This window comes from Ischnura elegans, chromosome X (assembly GCF_921293095.1).
Source record: "Ischnura elegans chromosome X, ioIscEleg1.1, whole genome shotgun sequence".
In the NCBI taxonomy this organism is placed as follows: domain Eukaryota; kingdom Metazoa; phylum Arthropoda; class Insecta; order Odonata; family Coenagrionidae; genus Ischnura; species Ischnura elegans.
The window spans coordinates 9,233,511-9,251,037 of NC_060259.1; the positions used below are offsets into that span (position 1 = coordinate 9,233,511).

The window sequence follows — 17,527 nt, forward strand, 5'->3', positions numbered from 1 at the left end:
GCACCCTCATTTTCGGCTGCAATTTCTGGGAAATAAGGTGCGCCTCTTACACACGCTTATACGGTATTTTTATAGGAATATTCCTGGTATATTTCAGGAATATTCTCAGCCTAGGCCAGGAATATTCCCAGCATAGTCCAGGAATATTCTCAGCATAGTCCACGAATATTCCCACCCTAGTAGCAATTGATATCCATACAAAGTTTATACTAATATCCAATTTTCATCCAACAATATTGCTTAGATATCCACATAATATCCGAAGCTGCCTCCAAATGCCATCTACATAATATCCTTTTGGATAGTGCCTAATAATTGGAATTATTTAATCAGTCTATCCATCCAATGTAAAAAGAACGATCTTATCACATTAGTAAATTCACTAAGCATAGTAAGTTAAAAGTCAGTTCAAGAAGTAGTCAGAATTTCGATGTCAAATATAACCAGCCAAATATTTTCTGAATATTTTGATAAATGTTGATAAATAACAAATACCGTTAGAAATGCCTTTATTCAATATAAATGAAAAATAAAGGCCAATAGGATCAATATCAATGTTTTTGCCTGATCATCCTTCCTTAAGGTCACAAGAATCCATGAAGAACCAGCTCACTTTTCCTCGTATTTCTTCATAATTGGCATTTGGAAAATTCTTGCTCACTACACCTGTGAACAATATTAGATAAACACTTAATTAATATCTATTAGTGATGCATCTAATTTGTCTAATTAAAGTTAGTCATTTTGTTTAAAAGTAATCTCTGTTCATGGGATTATCCCTAAAGCTGTATAAATACCAACATTCAACAAAGATTATTTCGCAAAAATTCCTCATCAGTTCTAAGTGTAAAAATTAATAAGTTATTCACCTTGAAAATTCGAAGTACTAAATTGATTTGAGAATTTAATTCCTAATAATTTAAAACCGATTTGTATCAACCTAAAGACTGAAATACCCTCTGATCTTCAACAAATATGGTTACATTTTGAAGGAAGCAAAACTAAACTCAGCAGCAAATTAAAAAAATGTAAATAACTTTAAATAACTCAATAAATAGTAAAGCCGAGAAGTTTTTATTCACATTCCTCCCACACTACGGTGATTAAAGCGTCAAGCACAAAAATAAATTTCAGAGTAAGCAAATGCAATGTTTTTCAACCCACAGAAGATGGCTTGACTGAGCTCAGTCCCAGAAAGTGTGAGAAGGTTGAAAATATTAAGAATATACTTCATTTAAAATAAAAAATGTTGCAATGGCAACGCTTCTACTTACCCAGATTCTGATGAAGGAAGCAAAAGTAGAACTTCAGCGGTTGATAAACTTTTGTTGGACAAGTTTCGCAAACATAACACTACAAAGTTATATTGTAACGTTAGATGATTACCTAGGTGCTGGTGAAACAAGTAAAAGAAGAACTTACGAGGATGAGGCAGCATCAATTTCTCTTACGGCGAGCACAACACGGTTAACGTAACATTATTCATGTGGTCGTTGGATGTGAAAGTGGTTATGGATGCATGTGTTTTGGTATCGATGGAAATCGACTATCGATGGTATCCAAAATTGATAGGTCAAAATCACGGTCGGGAGTCTAAATCTTGGCATTCAAAAACTTAAGTTTCGCCTTATGACTTGAAGAATAAATCCCACTGAGAAATACACCTAGGCGGATGGCGTTCTTGGGTGTTCCGAACAGAAATAATAAAACACACGTGGTAGGCATTTTCTTGGGCAGTCTCCTGCATTCCAACACAGTTGGATAGCGTTCATGAGTGTTCCAGAACACAAAGGCAAACTCTCAAGGTAGGTGTTCTACTGTGTTTCTATAGCACATTTCTGAACTGGTTTATCAGAACAGTGTTTGGGAACATTAAAGAACGCATCAAAACCCTTAGAGAGCAACGAGATAGTGACTCATCTGTATTAGAGTGAGTAAGCAGCTCATCTATACTTGAATGAGATAGTGACTCATCTGTATTAAAGTGAGTAAGCAACTCATCTGTTCTTGAGTGAGAAAAAATTTTCACTAGTATCTGGTAATGATCAGCAATAAAGGATTGAGGCTGAATTTTCCAAAGTATTCAAATATGAATGTGACTGGTCTGAAATATTGCCACTTTCTGATCATACATCATTTTGGCAATTATCGTTATCACATTTTTTCTCCTCAATCGAATTATCAAATTAAACGTATGTTTGCATTGAATTAAAGAAATGTCTACATTCCCATTAATATCCAAAAATCAATCGTAAATTAACATCATATAAACCTCCCCCCCCAATAGATCTGAGAAAATTTTAAGTTAAATCCATTTTACTTAATTGGATTGATATTACTAATAGAATAGTGTTAGGATTGATAAAATATCCCTCAGAAATTCGTAAAACTCACCATTTTGACCCATTTATCTTAAAATTCCGCAATTTATTAATCTTGCACCTACCGCTTATCCTGGTGGGTATTCGATACCCCCACACACCGCGGCGGTATTAGTTGCTCCTAAAACCCCTCCAGCCTTATTTCCTAGCTGCGCCCCTGCTCTGTACCACTAGAAAGAAGAGTCTCTTGGGGCTCAGTACAGCAGTCATGCTAAGACGAAAACTCCGCTGTCTCGAAAGGGTTAAGTACATAGTTATTCTTATTATTTTGTGATGTCATTTAGTAACACCTGTGACTCGGTTATTACATTCACAAAAGCCTGTTGTGAAAAAATATTCCGCGAATATCTCACAATGGTTCGCAATGTCCCTGGGACGAAATAGGAATAAAGGGGATCAAAATAGGATATTCCAGGAATATCCTGTAATGATTCGCAATATCCCTGGGACGAAATAGGAATATTGGGGATCAAAATGGGATATTCCTGGAATATCCTCTGCTGTGTGGGCAGCAATTATGAGGGGAGATAACGCTTTGGTGCTTTGCATTAGTATAATCAACCTTCCGTATACTTGAAATTATAGATTCGCAATCTATCTCTGAAATACTCCGCTTTAGGCTTAGGCGTAGCCCCTTTCTCAGAAGTTCCTGCAGATTGAAGTGGGCAAAACCACCCGAAAAAAGCTCCTTCTAACTCTACATAGTCTGCATTCCTTGGGCGCTTTTGTTTTTTTTTTTAATTGTGAAGAGGGAATAGTAAAATAAATTAATTTCGACACTCTCATATTACTCTTTTGTTTTTATTTTCTAGCTTAGACGTGTTTGGTGTTTTTTTGGCCATGGTGTCTGCCATCAAATGCTTTCTATTCACGCAACTCACGGGACGTGCGGGTATGCTGCCGACTGCTTTCTGCCACCTGAGGAACAAATGAAAGTCAAGCATTCGCAAATGTTAATGCCACAATATTTTCACCAAAATGAACTACTTATTTATGGAACAACAGTTTACTACATGAATTTAAGACTGTTCCATGTTAACTTCATTTCTAACAGATCTCAAGAAATTACAGAGATAAGGGACTCTTGGTGATGGTTTTCCGGCGATGGAAACTCTCGCTATGGCGAGTGCCAACACCAAAAGGGCCTTGTAAAAACGAATTTTTTACATGCTAATTATATAATTGACGGTGCATCGGCTGTCTCTCTTAATGGTGGGGGTCTCGCAATAGCCCGTACTTGTTTTAATGAGGTTCCACTGTACAAAACGGAAATATAAGAAAATTGAAAAATACTGAAACAAAAAAATATCCAGTCAACACAACAATTATGGCCACAATGTGGCCGTACTGTTGCAAGCCATTATGGCCATAATGGTTTTGGCCCTCGGCAATACTGTTGCCAAAGTGTGGATAGCCACACTATTGCCACATTTTGGCTAGCCACAATGCTCCACCCCAAATCATAAATACATATAATAATTCCTTAGTACTATTAGTATAATACCTCCAATCCCGGCTATGCCTATCAAGGCTACCATTCAATGCAAAAATGATGAGTTTTGGAAAATTAAATGTGAACCATAAATTTTAATAAAAAATTAAAATTTTTATTTATAATCAATTTAATTAATTCACTGTAAAACCTTGGATATATGACCCTCAGTTATACGATTACCTCATTTATGCACCTATTGTTCTGGTCCTGTGAACAACCCCATATGAACCCATGTATTTCCAACCTCTGATATGAAACTTCATTTATACGACGATCTCGGTTACAAAATTAATTTTCCAGTCCCATCGGAAGAAATACCTCACTTTTGTGACTAGTCAGAGAATTGTTCTATGAGAGGATTGTGGCACGTGCGATGCGTTGGACACAACCGTAAGTAGCACCACGGGCTTGGGGAGCATGAGATGCACCTACGTACTAACTTTGGTTGCAATCGGTGCAGCCATATGGGATTGCATTGTGGACAGACAAACAGAAATCCTCATTCATATACATTAGATTTAAGGGGTGTTATGAAGGAAAGGCTTCAATTTGATTCTCATGTACCCAATGATATGCTCAAAAATGCCTTCTGCACTGCATATGAGAGGTACAGAATGCTTTTGAACTCAGCGCAGTGAAGAATTCACTCTTGCAGAGGAGCCTTGACTTGTGCACACACGATCATAAACATCCCTTCGCAGGTCAAAATCCATTCTTCATCTAGCTTCAAACCCCTTATTCGCCGGCAGGGAAGAAAAGCCCTCCCTCCCAGGCCAGAGGGTTCATTGTTGTTTCGTGGCATTGTCAATCTCACATCAAGTAAGGACTTTAGCTTTGGGTCGGTGAGATTTTTCTTTCAAGGACTGTTCTAAGGAAGTGACCATATATGAACTATCAATCTCTTTCAGTAACCTTATTAGGCTTCCCTTTCCTTTACCATTAATAGTTGGGGTTCTAGTATGTATTTTACTGGACTTTTCCGGTTATTGAGATAAATATTTTATGGTTTCATCAAAATTTGATAATGTTCCTCATTCAATATCGAATACCTATATCAGTATAGGTAAGTCCAATTCTATATCAGTGTAAGTAAAAATCACCTCATATTTAAATTCTCTCTGTACAACTGCTAATTAACTCCTCTTTCACTTTGTTATACTGTAGCTAAAGGAGAGATTGTGGGCTGTTTTGGTCTAACTGAGCCTAACCATGGAAGTGATCCTGGTGGAATGGAAACTCGAGCTAAATATGATCCTCAAAGTAAGACTTACATTCTCTCAGGCAGCAAAACATGGTTGGTAAATTTTTATTTTTCATTAAATTCTACTGATTGACAACAAATTTTTAAAAGATTTTTTTCTGCTTTAGTTTTCATATCATCTATGCAAATGGTATTTATTTGAATAATGCCAAGCATTTGAAACTAATCAAGAAAACAAGTTCTTTATGGGAAATTTGAAGAATGTGTCTCACACTATCCCATTATTCTTAATCAGAGTTGGTTTCTTCTTCTAGCTTAACAATGGGCTCAAGAATATTAGTTAAACCTCATCAAAACAAAATTAAATAGTCCTACAAAAGTTAATTTCAAATTATCTACATTCCAATGTAGCACATTTACTCAAATAAGGGGAAATTTCTGTACATGCCTTTTCATTTCTGTTCCCTTTTAAATGGAATATTGTTGAAACAGTAATAATAATAATAATAATAATAATTTTATTGGTCCCAGGACTTTACATTGTAAAATATAGGACATGTCATACACAAAAATAAATACATACACAATCAAAGTCAGAATCAGACACTTCTGTGGTAGGCAGATTCCTCTAGAAACTGAGTTGTGCTATAATAGCCTTTGTTGACTAGAAAGAGTTTAAGATTAGATTTGAAAATTGCCCTTGTAGAAGCTTTTTTTATGGTTGACGGCAGAGCATTATAAACCTTGATAGCCATGTGAAAAGGGCTCTTATTGTACATTGCCGTGGCGTGGCAGTACATATGTACATCTCCACTATGGCGAGTGGAGTGTCCGTGCACTTGAGCATTGGTAGTGAGATCTTTTATATTATCTTTGACATGCATACACAAGTGGTATATATACATAGATGGTAACGTTAGGAGTTTTAATTCCCTGAAATAGGGTTTGCAAGATTTCCACGGGGGTATCTTTGCTATATACCTTATACTTTTTCTTTGTGTTGCGAAAACTACGAAATCCAGGCGACGATCCCCAGAAAATAATTCCATAGGACAAATGGGATTCAAAATAACCATAATATACCATTTTTAGAACATTTAAATCAACAATATCTACCAGATTTCTCAGAACATATCCACTTTTAGCCAGGGTTGAGCATAGGGCATTGGTATGGGTCTCCCAATTTAGGGAATCATCAATAGCTAGACCTAGAAACTTGGTGCTATTTACCCTCTCTATGGGCTGACCATTTAAGAATACCTCTAACTGAGGCACTTCCCTCTTTTTTTTAAATTGAATGTAATTCGTTTTCTTAACATTTACAGAAAGTTTATTCAGGTTGAACCACTTTTCTAGGAGTAGTAGTGAACTCTCCAGCTTCGTTTGCAGCAGCTTAGGATCCCTGTGGCTCATTGCTAGAGATGTATCATCAGCATATAACACTATATCATTGTTTTTAATAAACCTCGGCAAATCATTGATGTATAGTAAGAATAAGAGGGGCCCCAAAATACTGCCCTGTGGTACCCCTACATTTATTATTTCTATGGGAGATAAGTAGTTTGTAACAATGTTGTTGATGCCTGTACCCTCAACCTCTACCATCTGTTGCCTATCCTCTAGATATGATTGCAACCATTTATGAACGATTCCCCTGATCCCATAGTGCTCACATTTAATGAGAAGGATTTTGTGATCTACTGTGTCAAATGCACGAGAAAGGTCATTGAATATACCCACCGAGAATTCATTCCTGTCCCATGAGGTCATGATTTTTTTCAGAAAGCATGCAATCGCATCATTGGTGCTTCTCCCCTTTTGGAATCCAAACTGTTCCATGTTTAATAATTTGGATTGGACGACAAAGTTCATAATCCTGTCTCTCATCATTAGCTCAAAAATTTTAGATATATTAGTCAGCAAGGATACTGGCCGGTAATTCCCTATGTTGTCCACATCACCTTTTTTGTGGATCAGTTTTATTTTAGCTATTTTTAAATAGTTTGGAAACTCACCCTTATTAAAGGACTCATTTATTATGAAAGCTAAGGGCTTGATTATAGCTTTAGAGCATTTTTTTAGGATGAAGGAAGGAATATCGTCTATCCCAGCTGATGGTTTGTCTTTCAGGCTATTTATGCACTTCAATACCTCATTTTCTGTTACCGGAAAGAGGACCATAGAGGAGCACATGTGTTGACAGTGCCCCGTACTGAATCTGTCACTACTTATTATTGAGCTATGTAATTGTATGGGTACAGTTGCGAGGTACTTATTGGCAAAAACTGCCACTTGCATAGGATCGGCCAAGTTTATCCCTTCCCCATTTTTTATTGTTAAATTTCCACTCCTGTTTACCTTAGAGTTTGTTGCCTTTCTTACTATTCGCCATGATGTTTTGGTCACATTTTCAGCTTGACTGATAAGTCTGCTGTAGTAAGCTTTCTTGGTTTGAACTATAAGGTCCCTGTATGCTTTTTTGTAACTCTGAAAGTAGTTACTATTGAGGTCGTAGCCCTTCTGCCCTTTTCTTAATTGACATAATTCCCTAAAATTAACGCTAGCAGCCCTTATTTCATCTGTCACCCAACCCTTGTTACTCTCATGACACTTCATTGGCACTAATTTTCTGGGAAAGAATTCCTCAAAGATGAGCTTTACATTACTAATGAAATACATGTACATGTCCTGTATACACTTCATGTTGAGTAATTTGTCCCAGGAAGTTTCACATAATTTATCACAGAATGCATTTACTCTATCTTTTGGGTAGAACCTTTTGTACCTCTTGTAGTTTACATCCTTTTCCTTGGGGATACGTATCATTTGAGCATAATGGTCTGAAATTCCTAGATTTATAACCTTTGAGTGTTCATTTTCTGTCAGTTGCAAATTGGTGATAACCAGATCGATATTTTTTGATGTAGTGGCTGTTTCTCTGGTCGGTGAGTTTATCAGAGAATTTAACCCATAAAGACCCATAAGTTCTCTGAGTTTGGTGGAATTGGCATTGTGTGAGGACATTTCAATGTTAAAATCCCCACAAATTAACACTTTCTTTTTCTTACCAACACTTAAGTGTAATAATTGCTCAAATCTTTCAAAGAATTCGTCACTATTACCACCAGGAGGTCTGTATAGGCACATAATCAGCACATTTCCTATACTTGGGTCGATAGTTATTTCGACTGCTGCAATTTCTAAGCATCTTTCTTTACCGATTACTTTTTTAAAAGCCGAGGCCTTATAACTATATTTACTATTCACAAAAATGCACACCCCCCCATTTTTGTATTCTGTTCGGCAGAAATAGTCAGCCAGAGAGTATCCCTCAAACACAAAAGATTGCATTTCGTCGTTGTTGCACCAGTGTTCACTTACACAAAGCACCGTGATGTCTTGACCACACAAAAGCGCGTTCAGAATCGGCACTTTGTTGCGGATGCACTGCATGTTTTGGTGTAATATGGTGCAGATAGCCGCACCGTTACCTTTTGTATGATGACCTAGTCATGCCTGACTTATCATGAATATACTTGACACTAGGATGAAATAATGTAAACCTCACCGATTCAGACCTGTTCTTTGTTGGATGTTCTCATTCCAATGCATCTAGCAAATGTGAAAGTTAAAACTGTCTTGAGTTCCTCCGAATACGGAGTTCCCTAGGGCTCCATCTTGAGCATGATTTTATTCACCTGTACAATCAATGACATAGCTGGGTGCATCTAGATGCTGATGGTGGCCATTTTGTTCATAGATGACCTGGCAGTTTTCTGCAGGTCACCCAGGGTAGCTAATGTATTGAGGTTGGATCGCCGGAAATTACAGAGATTAGGGACTATTGGTGAAGGTTTTCCATTGATGGAAACTCTCACTATGGCAAATGCCAACTCCAAAAGGACCTCGTAAAAGTGGATTTTTTTACATGCTAATCTCAGGGTCAGTTGACGGTGCTCCGACCATCTCTCATAATGGTGGAGGTCTCGCAATAGCACAGTTCCACTGTACCAAGTTTTATGACTCTAACTTCTCTTTTCTCCAATGGCAGCAGCTGCAAAATGAAAAAAATTGAGAATTTACAGTTGTGTGGGTGAGAAGTATCAGAAAACAACTCCTCACCTTTCATGTCAAAAGAGCTTTAATTCAAAATAGCACATGTTATATTACACGCCATTGCACATCACTCGTTGTACACTCAACTGCTCAACTAACTGAAGAAGAATTCTGGGACAAAACAAAAGAATCGCGAAAAGTTGGCAAATATATATGACACACAATAATAATATAAAATATTAATTCCAATACCTCCTCTTGTCATAAAATTTGAATTCAAGTAATACAAAAAAAAAACAAACATCAGTCAATAATCCCCAATAAATTTCGGAACTTTGATGTAGCCTCCCCTGACAATGCCTTTGTAAAGATATCAGCCACATTTTCCTTCGACGACAAATACACAGACTTAATTAACCCTTTGGCCACTATATCTTTAAGGAACAAGTAACGAACATCAATATGTTTTGTTTTATCAGACAGCGCATAAGTGGAACTAACATGTATTGCACCTTGATTGTCACAAAAAATTGTGATTGGCAACTTAATGTAATTACAATCATTAAGCTCATTGAAAAAATTGTACAACCATAACATTTTTTTTTGCACTAACTACCATAGAAATGAATTCAGCTCCTACAGTTGAAGTAGCAACTATTTACTTGCTATTTCTTGCTAGACCATAAGATAGGAGAACCAGCAAATTTACATACATGACCAGAAAATGATTTTCGATCCTCTGAATTAGCCTAGTCAGCATCACAAAAAACACTCAAAGATATGTCACTAGCTTTAAAACACAATTTCGCATTTCTAGTTTTCTTTAAATATCTGAACACCTTCTTGACTCTCTGCCAGTCTTTTACACTACGTTTTTGTGAATATTGACTCAACTTACATACAGCAAATGAAATATCAGGTCTCGTATTATTTGCTATGTAGAGCAAATTTCCTACTGCCTTTTGATACAATGTTTGATTACAGCTATCTGCTTCTTCCGAAATTCTCTTATCTCCTATATCTAAAGGAGCTACACAACCATTCACATTTTCCAAATTATATTCATGCAACAGATTATCAATGCATTTACATTGATCAACATGCACCTCACCTTTGGTTTCAGTCACAGACGTGGACAAGAAACTCTTAATTTGTCCAACATCCTTAAAATCCAGATAGCTTTTCAACTCAGATTTAAACCAATTCAAAATGTCAACAGGACCAATAGCTACCATATCATCTACGTACACTCCAACTAGCATATTCTCACAAAAATATACACAAGGCTCACATACAGATCTCTGTAAACCAATTGACTTTTAGCTAGAGATGGGTCGAATAGCAGATTTCTCGTATTCAAATATTAAATCATTGCTCGAATATTCGAATACCTCGAATAATAAACGATGAATGCTGGAATGTTTGACTCGGTTGCATATGCAGAAGGCAACACAAGATTTTGGGGAGTAATTTTGATTTCCTTTAAAGGATTCGAACAGGAATTTAGCTGATTAATGGAATATTTTAATTTTATGGGAACAATTGGGCATATAATTAATTCAACTAACATCGCTTTACCCCCACTACTGCTGCCAAGTGCTAGCTGACAATCTGAGGCATTTTGCAAAATACAAGCTCTTCTCCACCGGATTTTCTTCAATTATTTTCAGTCCATCTTTGGGAGTTCTCACGAGATAAGAAGATGAATTGGAATTGCTATCAGGGAGAAACCAAATATCCTGAGAAAATATCCCTTCGTCTGGGACTGTAACAATAAAGATTTATAGCACCACTCATAAATTGTAACTTGATATATATTTTTGGAAAAAAATACCGCATCAACTTCCGAGAAGCTCTGCTGCTTCTATCGAGTCTCGCCAGAATGCCAAGTCTCCGTCCAATTTTGACATTTATTTCCTCGCGTAAAATGCTTAAATAAAGTCAGAAATGCGTCGCGTTTGGCCTTGTTCTTTTTTAAATTACGCGCACATTACTAATATTTCAATCCAACAAAGGTGTAATATCAACTGACGAAAGTCATTGTTGGACACCTTTTGTGCTAATAGATGACTCATGCAGCGGTTGACCTTCAAAGAAATGGGGAACTTGGAAGCTGGTAGGAAAATAAAGGTCAGTTATGGAGAAAAGGGAGAGCCCGAAACACGTTTCTATTGTTCTCGGGTAACTTGGTATTTTTTCGAAGCTAAGTTCTTCGTAATATGATCCCTGCGCAAGCTGTGACCTTTTTTTTTATTTCGAAGAACAGGAAAGCCTCAGAGCAAGTGCTGAATGGGTGGGGTTACCGGATCTTGGGAAATGCGCTAATGTAAGTATCCCACAGTACTCATGCGGCAGTTGACCTCCAGAAATGGGGAACTTCGAAGCAGGTAGCCAGAAAAAGGTCCGTGGGTGAGAAAAGGGGGGAGGGCGTGAAACACGTTTTCATTGTTCTCGTAACTCGATATTTTTTTCGAAGCTAAGGTCTTCGTAATACGATCCTTGAGTGAGCGAGGACCTTTTTGTTTGATTTCGGAGAAGAGGAAAGCGTCAGAGTGGGTGAGGCGAGTGCTGAATGGAGGGGGATAGCAGATCGTGGGAAATGCGCCAGTGTTACTATCCCACGGCACTGAGTTTCTCCCTATGGTAGTTTCATCTCCTGGAAAAGATTCCAACTAACAATAAGTGCCTGTGCTTATTAGCCATAAATGACACATGATAAACACTTCGTCTCATTTATTCGAAACCTGCGCGAGCTGGGGGCTTTTTTTTTATTTCGAAGAGGAGGAAAGCGTCGGAGGAGGGGCTGAGGGCTGATGGATGGAGGGGGAAGCGGATTTTGGGAATTGTGCTATGTAGTTACTATCCCATGGCACTGAGGTTTTCCTGGTGGGGGAAACCGGGGATTTTCGGATTTTTTCACCCGGATCAATTTAGGTTCTCCACGTCGAACTCTTTTCACCGCTCTAACCCGCGCATTTGATGTAGTTCGTCAACTTGCCTAAAACGGCGCTGCATGCACTTAAAGACTAGAGTTCTCAACATTTTTCCGAGTCAACTACCAACGACGTGCGTGCGACAGTACGACGCGAAATTCAAAGTATTCGAGGTATTCGAGGCGGTACTTTTCGCATAACTATTCGAGACCTCGATTATCGAATACTTCCTAGTATTCGAGTATTCGCGGATACTATTCGCACATCTCTACTTTTAGCACATTATCAAAACAAATATTCCAATCCTTTGAACTTTGGTGTAAACCGTACATACTTTTTCTTAACTTGTAAACAGAATTTGAATTTCTCTCAAAACCATCTGGTTGCTCCACAAAGACATCTTCCTTAATGCTACTTTTAAGGAATGCTGCATCTACATCATAATGTTGAATGTTCCACCCTTTGATTACAGCAAAGGCAATTAGGATTCTTACAGTTTGACGTCTTAAAACAGGACTATAAGTGTCATTATAATCAACACCCTCAACTTGCCTATAACCCAAAGCTACAAGCCTAGCCTTGTAAATGTTGTCGTCATTGTCAAGCCCTTCCTTGATTCTGATCACCCACTTGGTTCCAATAACGTTCTTGTCCTTTGGTCTATCCACTAATTCCCAACACTCATTTTTTTCAAAATTATCTAATTCCCTTTCCATTGCTGATTTCAATCTTTCACATTAAATAGAAATAGAAATTTTAAACACCTGCTTGGTCTTATATGATGTAGATATAGGCTTTGTCATATTATATCTACTCATTCATCACCATTCAAAGCTTCTTTGGCTCTCTTTGGAATATTATTGATTATAGTAGACACAACATGCAAATTACAACCAATACAACCATTACACTCTTTCCTGTTTCTGATTCTTTGTGATCTTCGCAAGTTTGGAATCATTGGCTCCTCATGTACTCCTACATTGATTTCACAAGCTTCATTCAATACATCAACTGTTCTTGGCATTGAATCAGTTTCATCCTTTGGATCAAATGAACTTAAATCCACAACTAATGGTTTATTATTTGAATATACTGACAAATCATCAGTAGTAACTTCCTTATTTTTCATAGGAAACACTTTCTCTTCAAACACTACATTTCCCGATAGAATGACACATTTATCCTCTAAACTCCATAATCTTTACCCTCTTCTATTTTCAGGATTGCCTAGAAAGACACATTCCTTGGCTATAGCGTCTAATTTCTCAGCTTTACTGTGTCCCTCGTACACCCAGGCACGACATCCAAACATTCTCATTTTATCAAGTTCCTCATCAGGTAGTTTTTTATTAAACCACAACTCGTACGGTATATTATTGTCAATGGCAGTTGACCTACACCTATTCTTGATGTAGCACGCAGTATAGAGAGCCTCACCCCAAAAATTCAAGGGCATACCTGCATTCAACAACATACATCGAATGAGCGTTAAAAGCTGTTGATTTAGTCTCTCTGCCACTCCCATTTGTTGATGCTCTCCAGGCAAGGATAATCTATGAATGATGCCATTGTCAACAAAAAATTGCCTCAATTCATTATTACAATATTCTCCTCCGCTATCTGTTCGAACGCTCTTTAATTTCCTTTCATGCAGATTCTCAGCTCTTTTCTTAAAGTCAACAATTGCTAAACAAGCCTCATTCTTATGTTTCAACACACTCACTTCACTGTATCTAGAAAAGTCATCAGTTAGGGTTAGGAAATAATTACCTCCTCCTAAAGACTCAGGTATCACGTAACAAATGTCAGAGTGAACAATGTTTAAGGGAGCTTCTGATTTCACTAACCTGTCTGGGAAAGGACTTTTTCTTGCTTTGCCTTTTATACACACCTCACATTTTTCATCTGCCTTCTGCTTGCTGATCAAATCGCTGTAAGGCAAATTTTCAGCATGCCCAAAATGACTATGCCATACCTCTCTTGTTACCATTTTACAAGCAACAGCATCCACAGATTCTTGTTCACAGTCACTACCCTCAGAGTCTGATTTTTTCAGTTCATACCAATCAACTTTGATGACATACATCTCGTCTTCTTTTCTTGCATGGGCACTGGACAGCTCTCCATTTTTATTTCCTTTGTCATAAGCAGTCAGTATACCATTGTCAATCTCAAAGCGCACATTGGTTTTTTCAAGTTGCCTAACCGACAAAATGTTATCAGATGCATCAGGGACCCACAGCACTTTTGTCAATTTCAGAGTCCATCCACCATACTGATCATTTATTTTGAGTGTAACAGATCCACTGCCTCTTACATCACAAACAACGGTTTTCTTTCCCACTTGCACTTAACCAGATACATAATTTGCAAAGTCATTTAGTAACTCACGGTGGGGTGTAATATGATGATTGCAGCCGTTGTCCACAATCCATATATTAGCATCGCCTGATTTGTTGTTCTCTTCAAAATTATTGTCCTCGTTACCTCTCATCAAATGCACAGTATATTTCACTTTTACGGTATTGTTTCCAATCTTTTTTTCTTCTACTTCAGGTTCTGCATTTTTATCATACGTGGCAACTTTATTCTTAAACTCCTTCTGTGGCTTTTTGTTTTCATTGCCCTCTGAATTCCTGTCGTAACTAGTACTTGCCTCCGAGTTTCTACATTTGAACGATGGATGTCCTTCTTGACCACAATTATAACAAACCAAATTTCCTCTTGATTTTGCTTCTTTTGCTTTCGGACATTCTTGGGCAAAAATGACCCCGCTGACCGCAACAGTGACAACTTCTATCGTTGGACCTAGATTTATCATCATTAAAATTGTTATATTTCTTCTCATAAGTATGGAATTTCCCCTTATTTTTCATCACGTAATTTTCTCTCTTTCAACTCTGTCTTCTTCTAGCAACAACTTACTTTTCACATTCTCAGATGACAATTTTTCTTCATTTAACTCCATTAAATGAGCAATATGTTTATAACTCTCTTGTTTCAAACCTCTCAACATATATGCTGCCAGATCTTGATCGTTTATATTAGAACCGTGATTTCTAAGTTTCTCCACTAGTTGCTCAATTCGATTCGGATATTCTTAAACAGGTTCATCAACCTTTTTTATGCAATTTGCTAACTCATCCATGGTACTTACAAATTGGAGAGGAGAGATCTTCCCATGTATTCCTTTTAATCTGTCCCAGGCATGTTTCGCCCGCTCATACTTCGTTACATCGTTCAAATAGCAATCTTCAACCAATTCCGTTAGATAACTAAGAGCCAGATCATTCTTCTAATGTTCTTCTTCTTTTAAATCTTCATCGTCGTCATAACCGGGATCGATGGCTTCCCAGCATTTCTTTCTAGTCGGAAAGGCCTTAACTCTCTTATTCCATACAATATAATTCCTTTGCCCTAGTCTTTCAATTTTCGGCGTATCCATCATTACTGCCATTTCTCAATTTTGCAGACCAAAACGCACTCGGCCCATAACCTATCAGAAAACAACTCCTCACATTTCATGTCAAAAGCGCTTTAATTCAAAATAACACATGTTATATTACACCCCATTGCACATCACTCGTTGTACACTCAACTGCTCAACTAACTGAAGAAGAATTCTGGGACAAAACAAAAGAATGGTGAAAATTTGGCAAATTTATATGGCACACAATAATAATATAAAATATTAATTCTAATAAAAAGTAGTGAATTTGTTGGTAGCGATTGGGTGTCACTCATCAGCAGGTCAAGCTACAGCAGTAGTGTAAACATTGCAAATGCTCAACTTCTTTGCATTTAATGTTTAATTAAGAGTTTGCTGAAATCTTTGTGTGTAATTTGTGGTATTAGTAACCTCTTAAAAAATAGGAATACATATGTATATGCTGGTTCTAAAACATGTACCTTGTTGCAGGATAACCAATTCTCCAATTGCTGATTTGTGTGTTGTTTGGGCCAAGTGTGATGATGGCAAGATACGAGGATTTATTGTTGAGAGGAGTTTCAAAGGGCTCAGCACTCCCAAAATTGAGGGTAAATTTTCTCTCAGGGCATCTGTGACCGGAATGATATTAATGGATGAAGTGCGTGTACCAGAAGAAAATATGCTGCCTAATGTTGAAGGATTGAAGGTAGGATAGCATGCATTTATTTCTTGGGCAGTTGTGCAGTTGTGTATTATCAAACCCTTGTGCAGTTTATATAATATTTCTATCACAAATACTATGTCATTTTTATGTGCTCAGGGCCCATTTGGTTGTCTAAACAATGCACGCTATGGTATTGCGTGGGGTGCTCTTGGTGCTGCAGAATTTTGTCTTTCTGCTGCTAGGCAATACACCCTTGAGAGAAAGCAGTTCAAGAAACCTTTGGCTGCAAATCAGCTGATCCAGAAGAAGATGGCTGACATGATGACTGAAATTGCTATTGGTTTGCAAGCCTGCCTCCGTGTTGGTCGTCTTAAAGATGAAAATAAGTAAGTGATGAACTTTTCAAACAAACATTAAGTATGACCTACATTGAAATGAAAATTTTGAATGTGTACTGATCTTAAAAATAAAGCTTGGAGAAAGTTGTGTTAGGACTTAACTTTTAGGATTTTTTCAATTATGTGACTTATGAAGTTTTAGGCAAAGGCGCTAATCCAGGCATTTCAAGATAATCCATTCAATCTTTAACCATGATGGAATTTTGTATTATTTTGGGTGTACCACGGGTATCAGTATTCAAACCTGGAGTATAGGGTCATTGAAGGGAACAGCAGATTAAATTTAACTAGAGATGGGTCGAATAGTAAATTTCTCAAACTCGAATATCGAATTCGAATATTAAATCATTGCTCGAATATTGGAATACCTTGAATTTCGAATACCTCGAATACTATACGATGAATGCGGGAATGTTTGACTTGGTTGCCTATGCAGCAGGAAACACAAGATTTTGGGCAGTAATTTTGATTTCCTTTAAAGGATTTGAACAGGAATTAAGCTGATTAATGGAATATTTTAATTTTATACAATTAGATATATAGTTGATTCCACTAACATCTCTTTCAAATATTCTAAGGGGACACACCACCTCAGAAAAATGATTGCATGCCGTCTCGGCATTTACACTGCTACGATGGATTTCTGTCTGATGTATACATTCCTATCTACCAAACGCCATTTCAGCAGCACGCCCATCTGATACTCGGTTTCATCCAACTTCTTATTTTCAACAGGTAGCTCACTTTACCTCCACTCCTGCTGTCAAGTGCTAGTGGACAATCCGGGGCGTTTTGCAAAAATACACGCGCTTCTCCACCGGATTTTCTTCGATTATTTTCAGTCCATCTTTGGAAGTTCTCACGAAATAAGAAGATGAATTCGAATTGCTATCAGGAAGAAACCAAATATCCTGAGAAAATATCCCTTCGTCTGGGACTGTAACAATAAAGATTTATAGCACAACTCAT

At 37.4% G+C, this 17,527-nt stretch overlaps 1 protein-coding gene across 3 annotated transcripts in view; it reads left to right on the forward strand.

The window, feature by feature from the left end:
• The window catches only part of LOC124171343 (glutaryl-CoA dehydrogenase, mitochondrial), a 120,453-nt gene that overhangs the window by 84,733 nt on the left and 18,193 nt on the right, over positions 1–17,527 (forward strand). For all 3 annotated transcript variants that reach the window (XM_046550497.1, XM_046550498.1, XM_046550499.1), the window contains 3 exons: positions 5,041–5,170; positions 15,986–16,202; positions 16,317–16,546. In XM_046550497.1, coding sequence (XP_046406453.1) covers positions 5,041–5,170; positions 15,986–16,202; positions 16,317–16,546 — 577 coding nt within the window. The remainder of the gene's footprint in view (positions 1–5,040; positions 5,171–15,985; positions 16,203–16,316; positions 16,547–17,527) is intronic.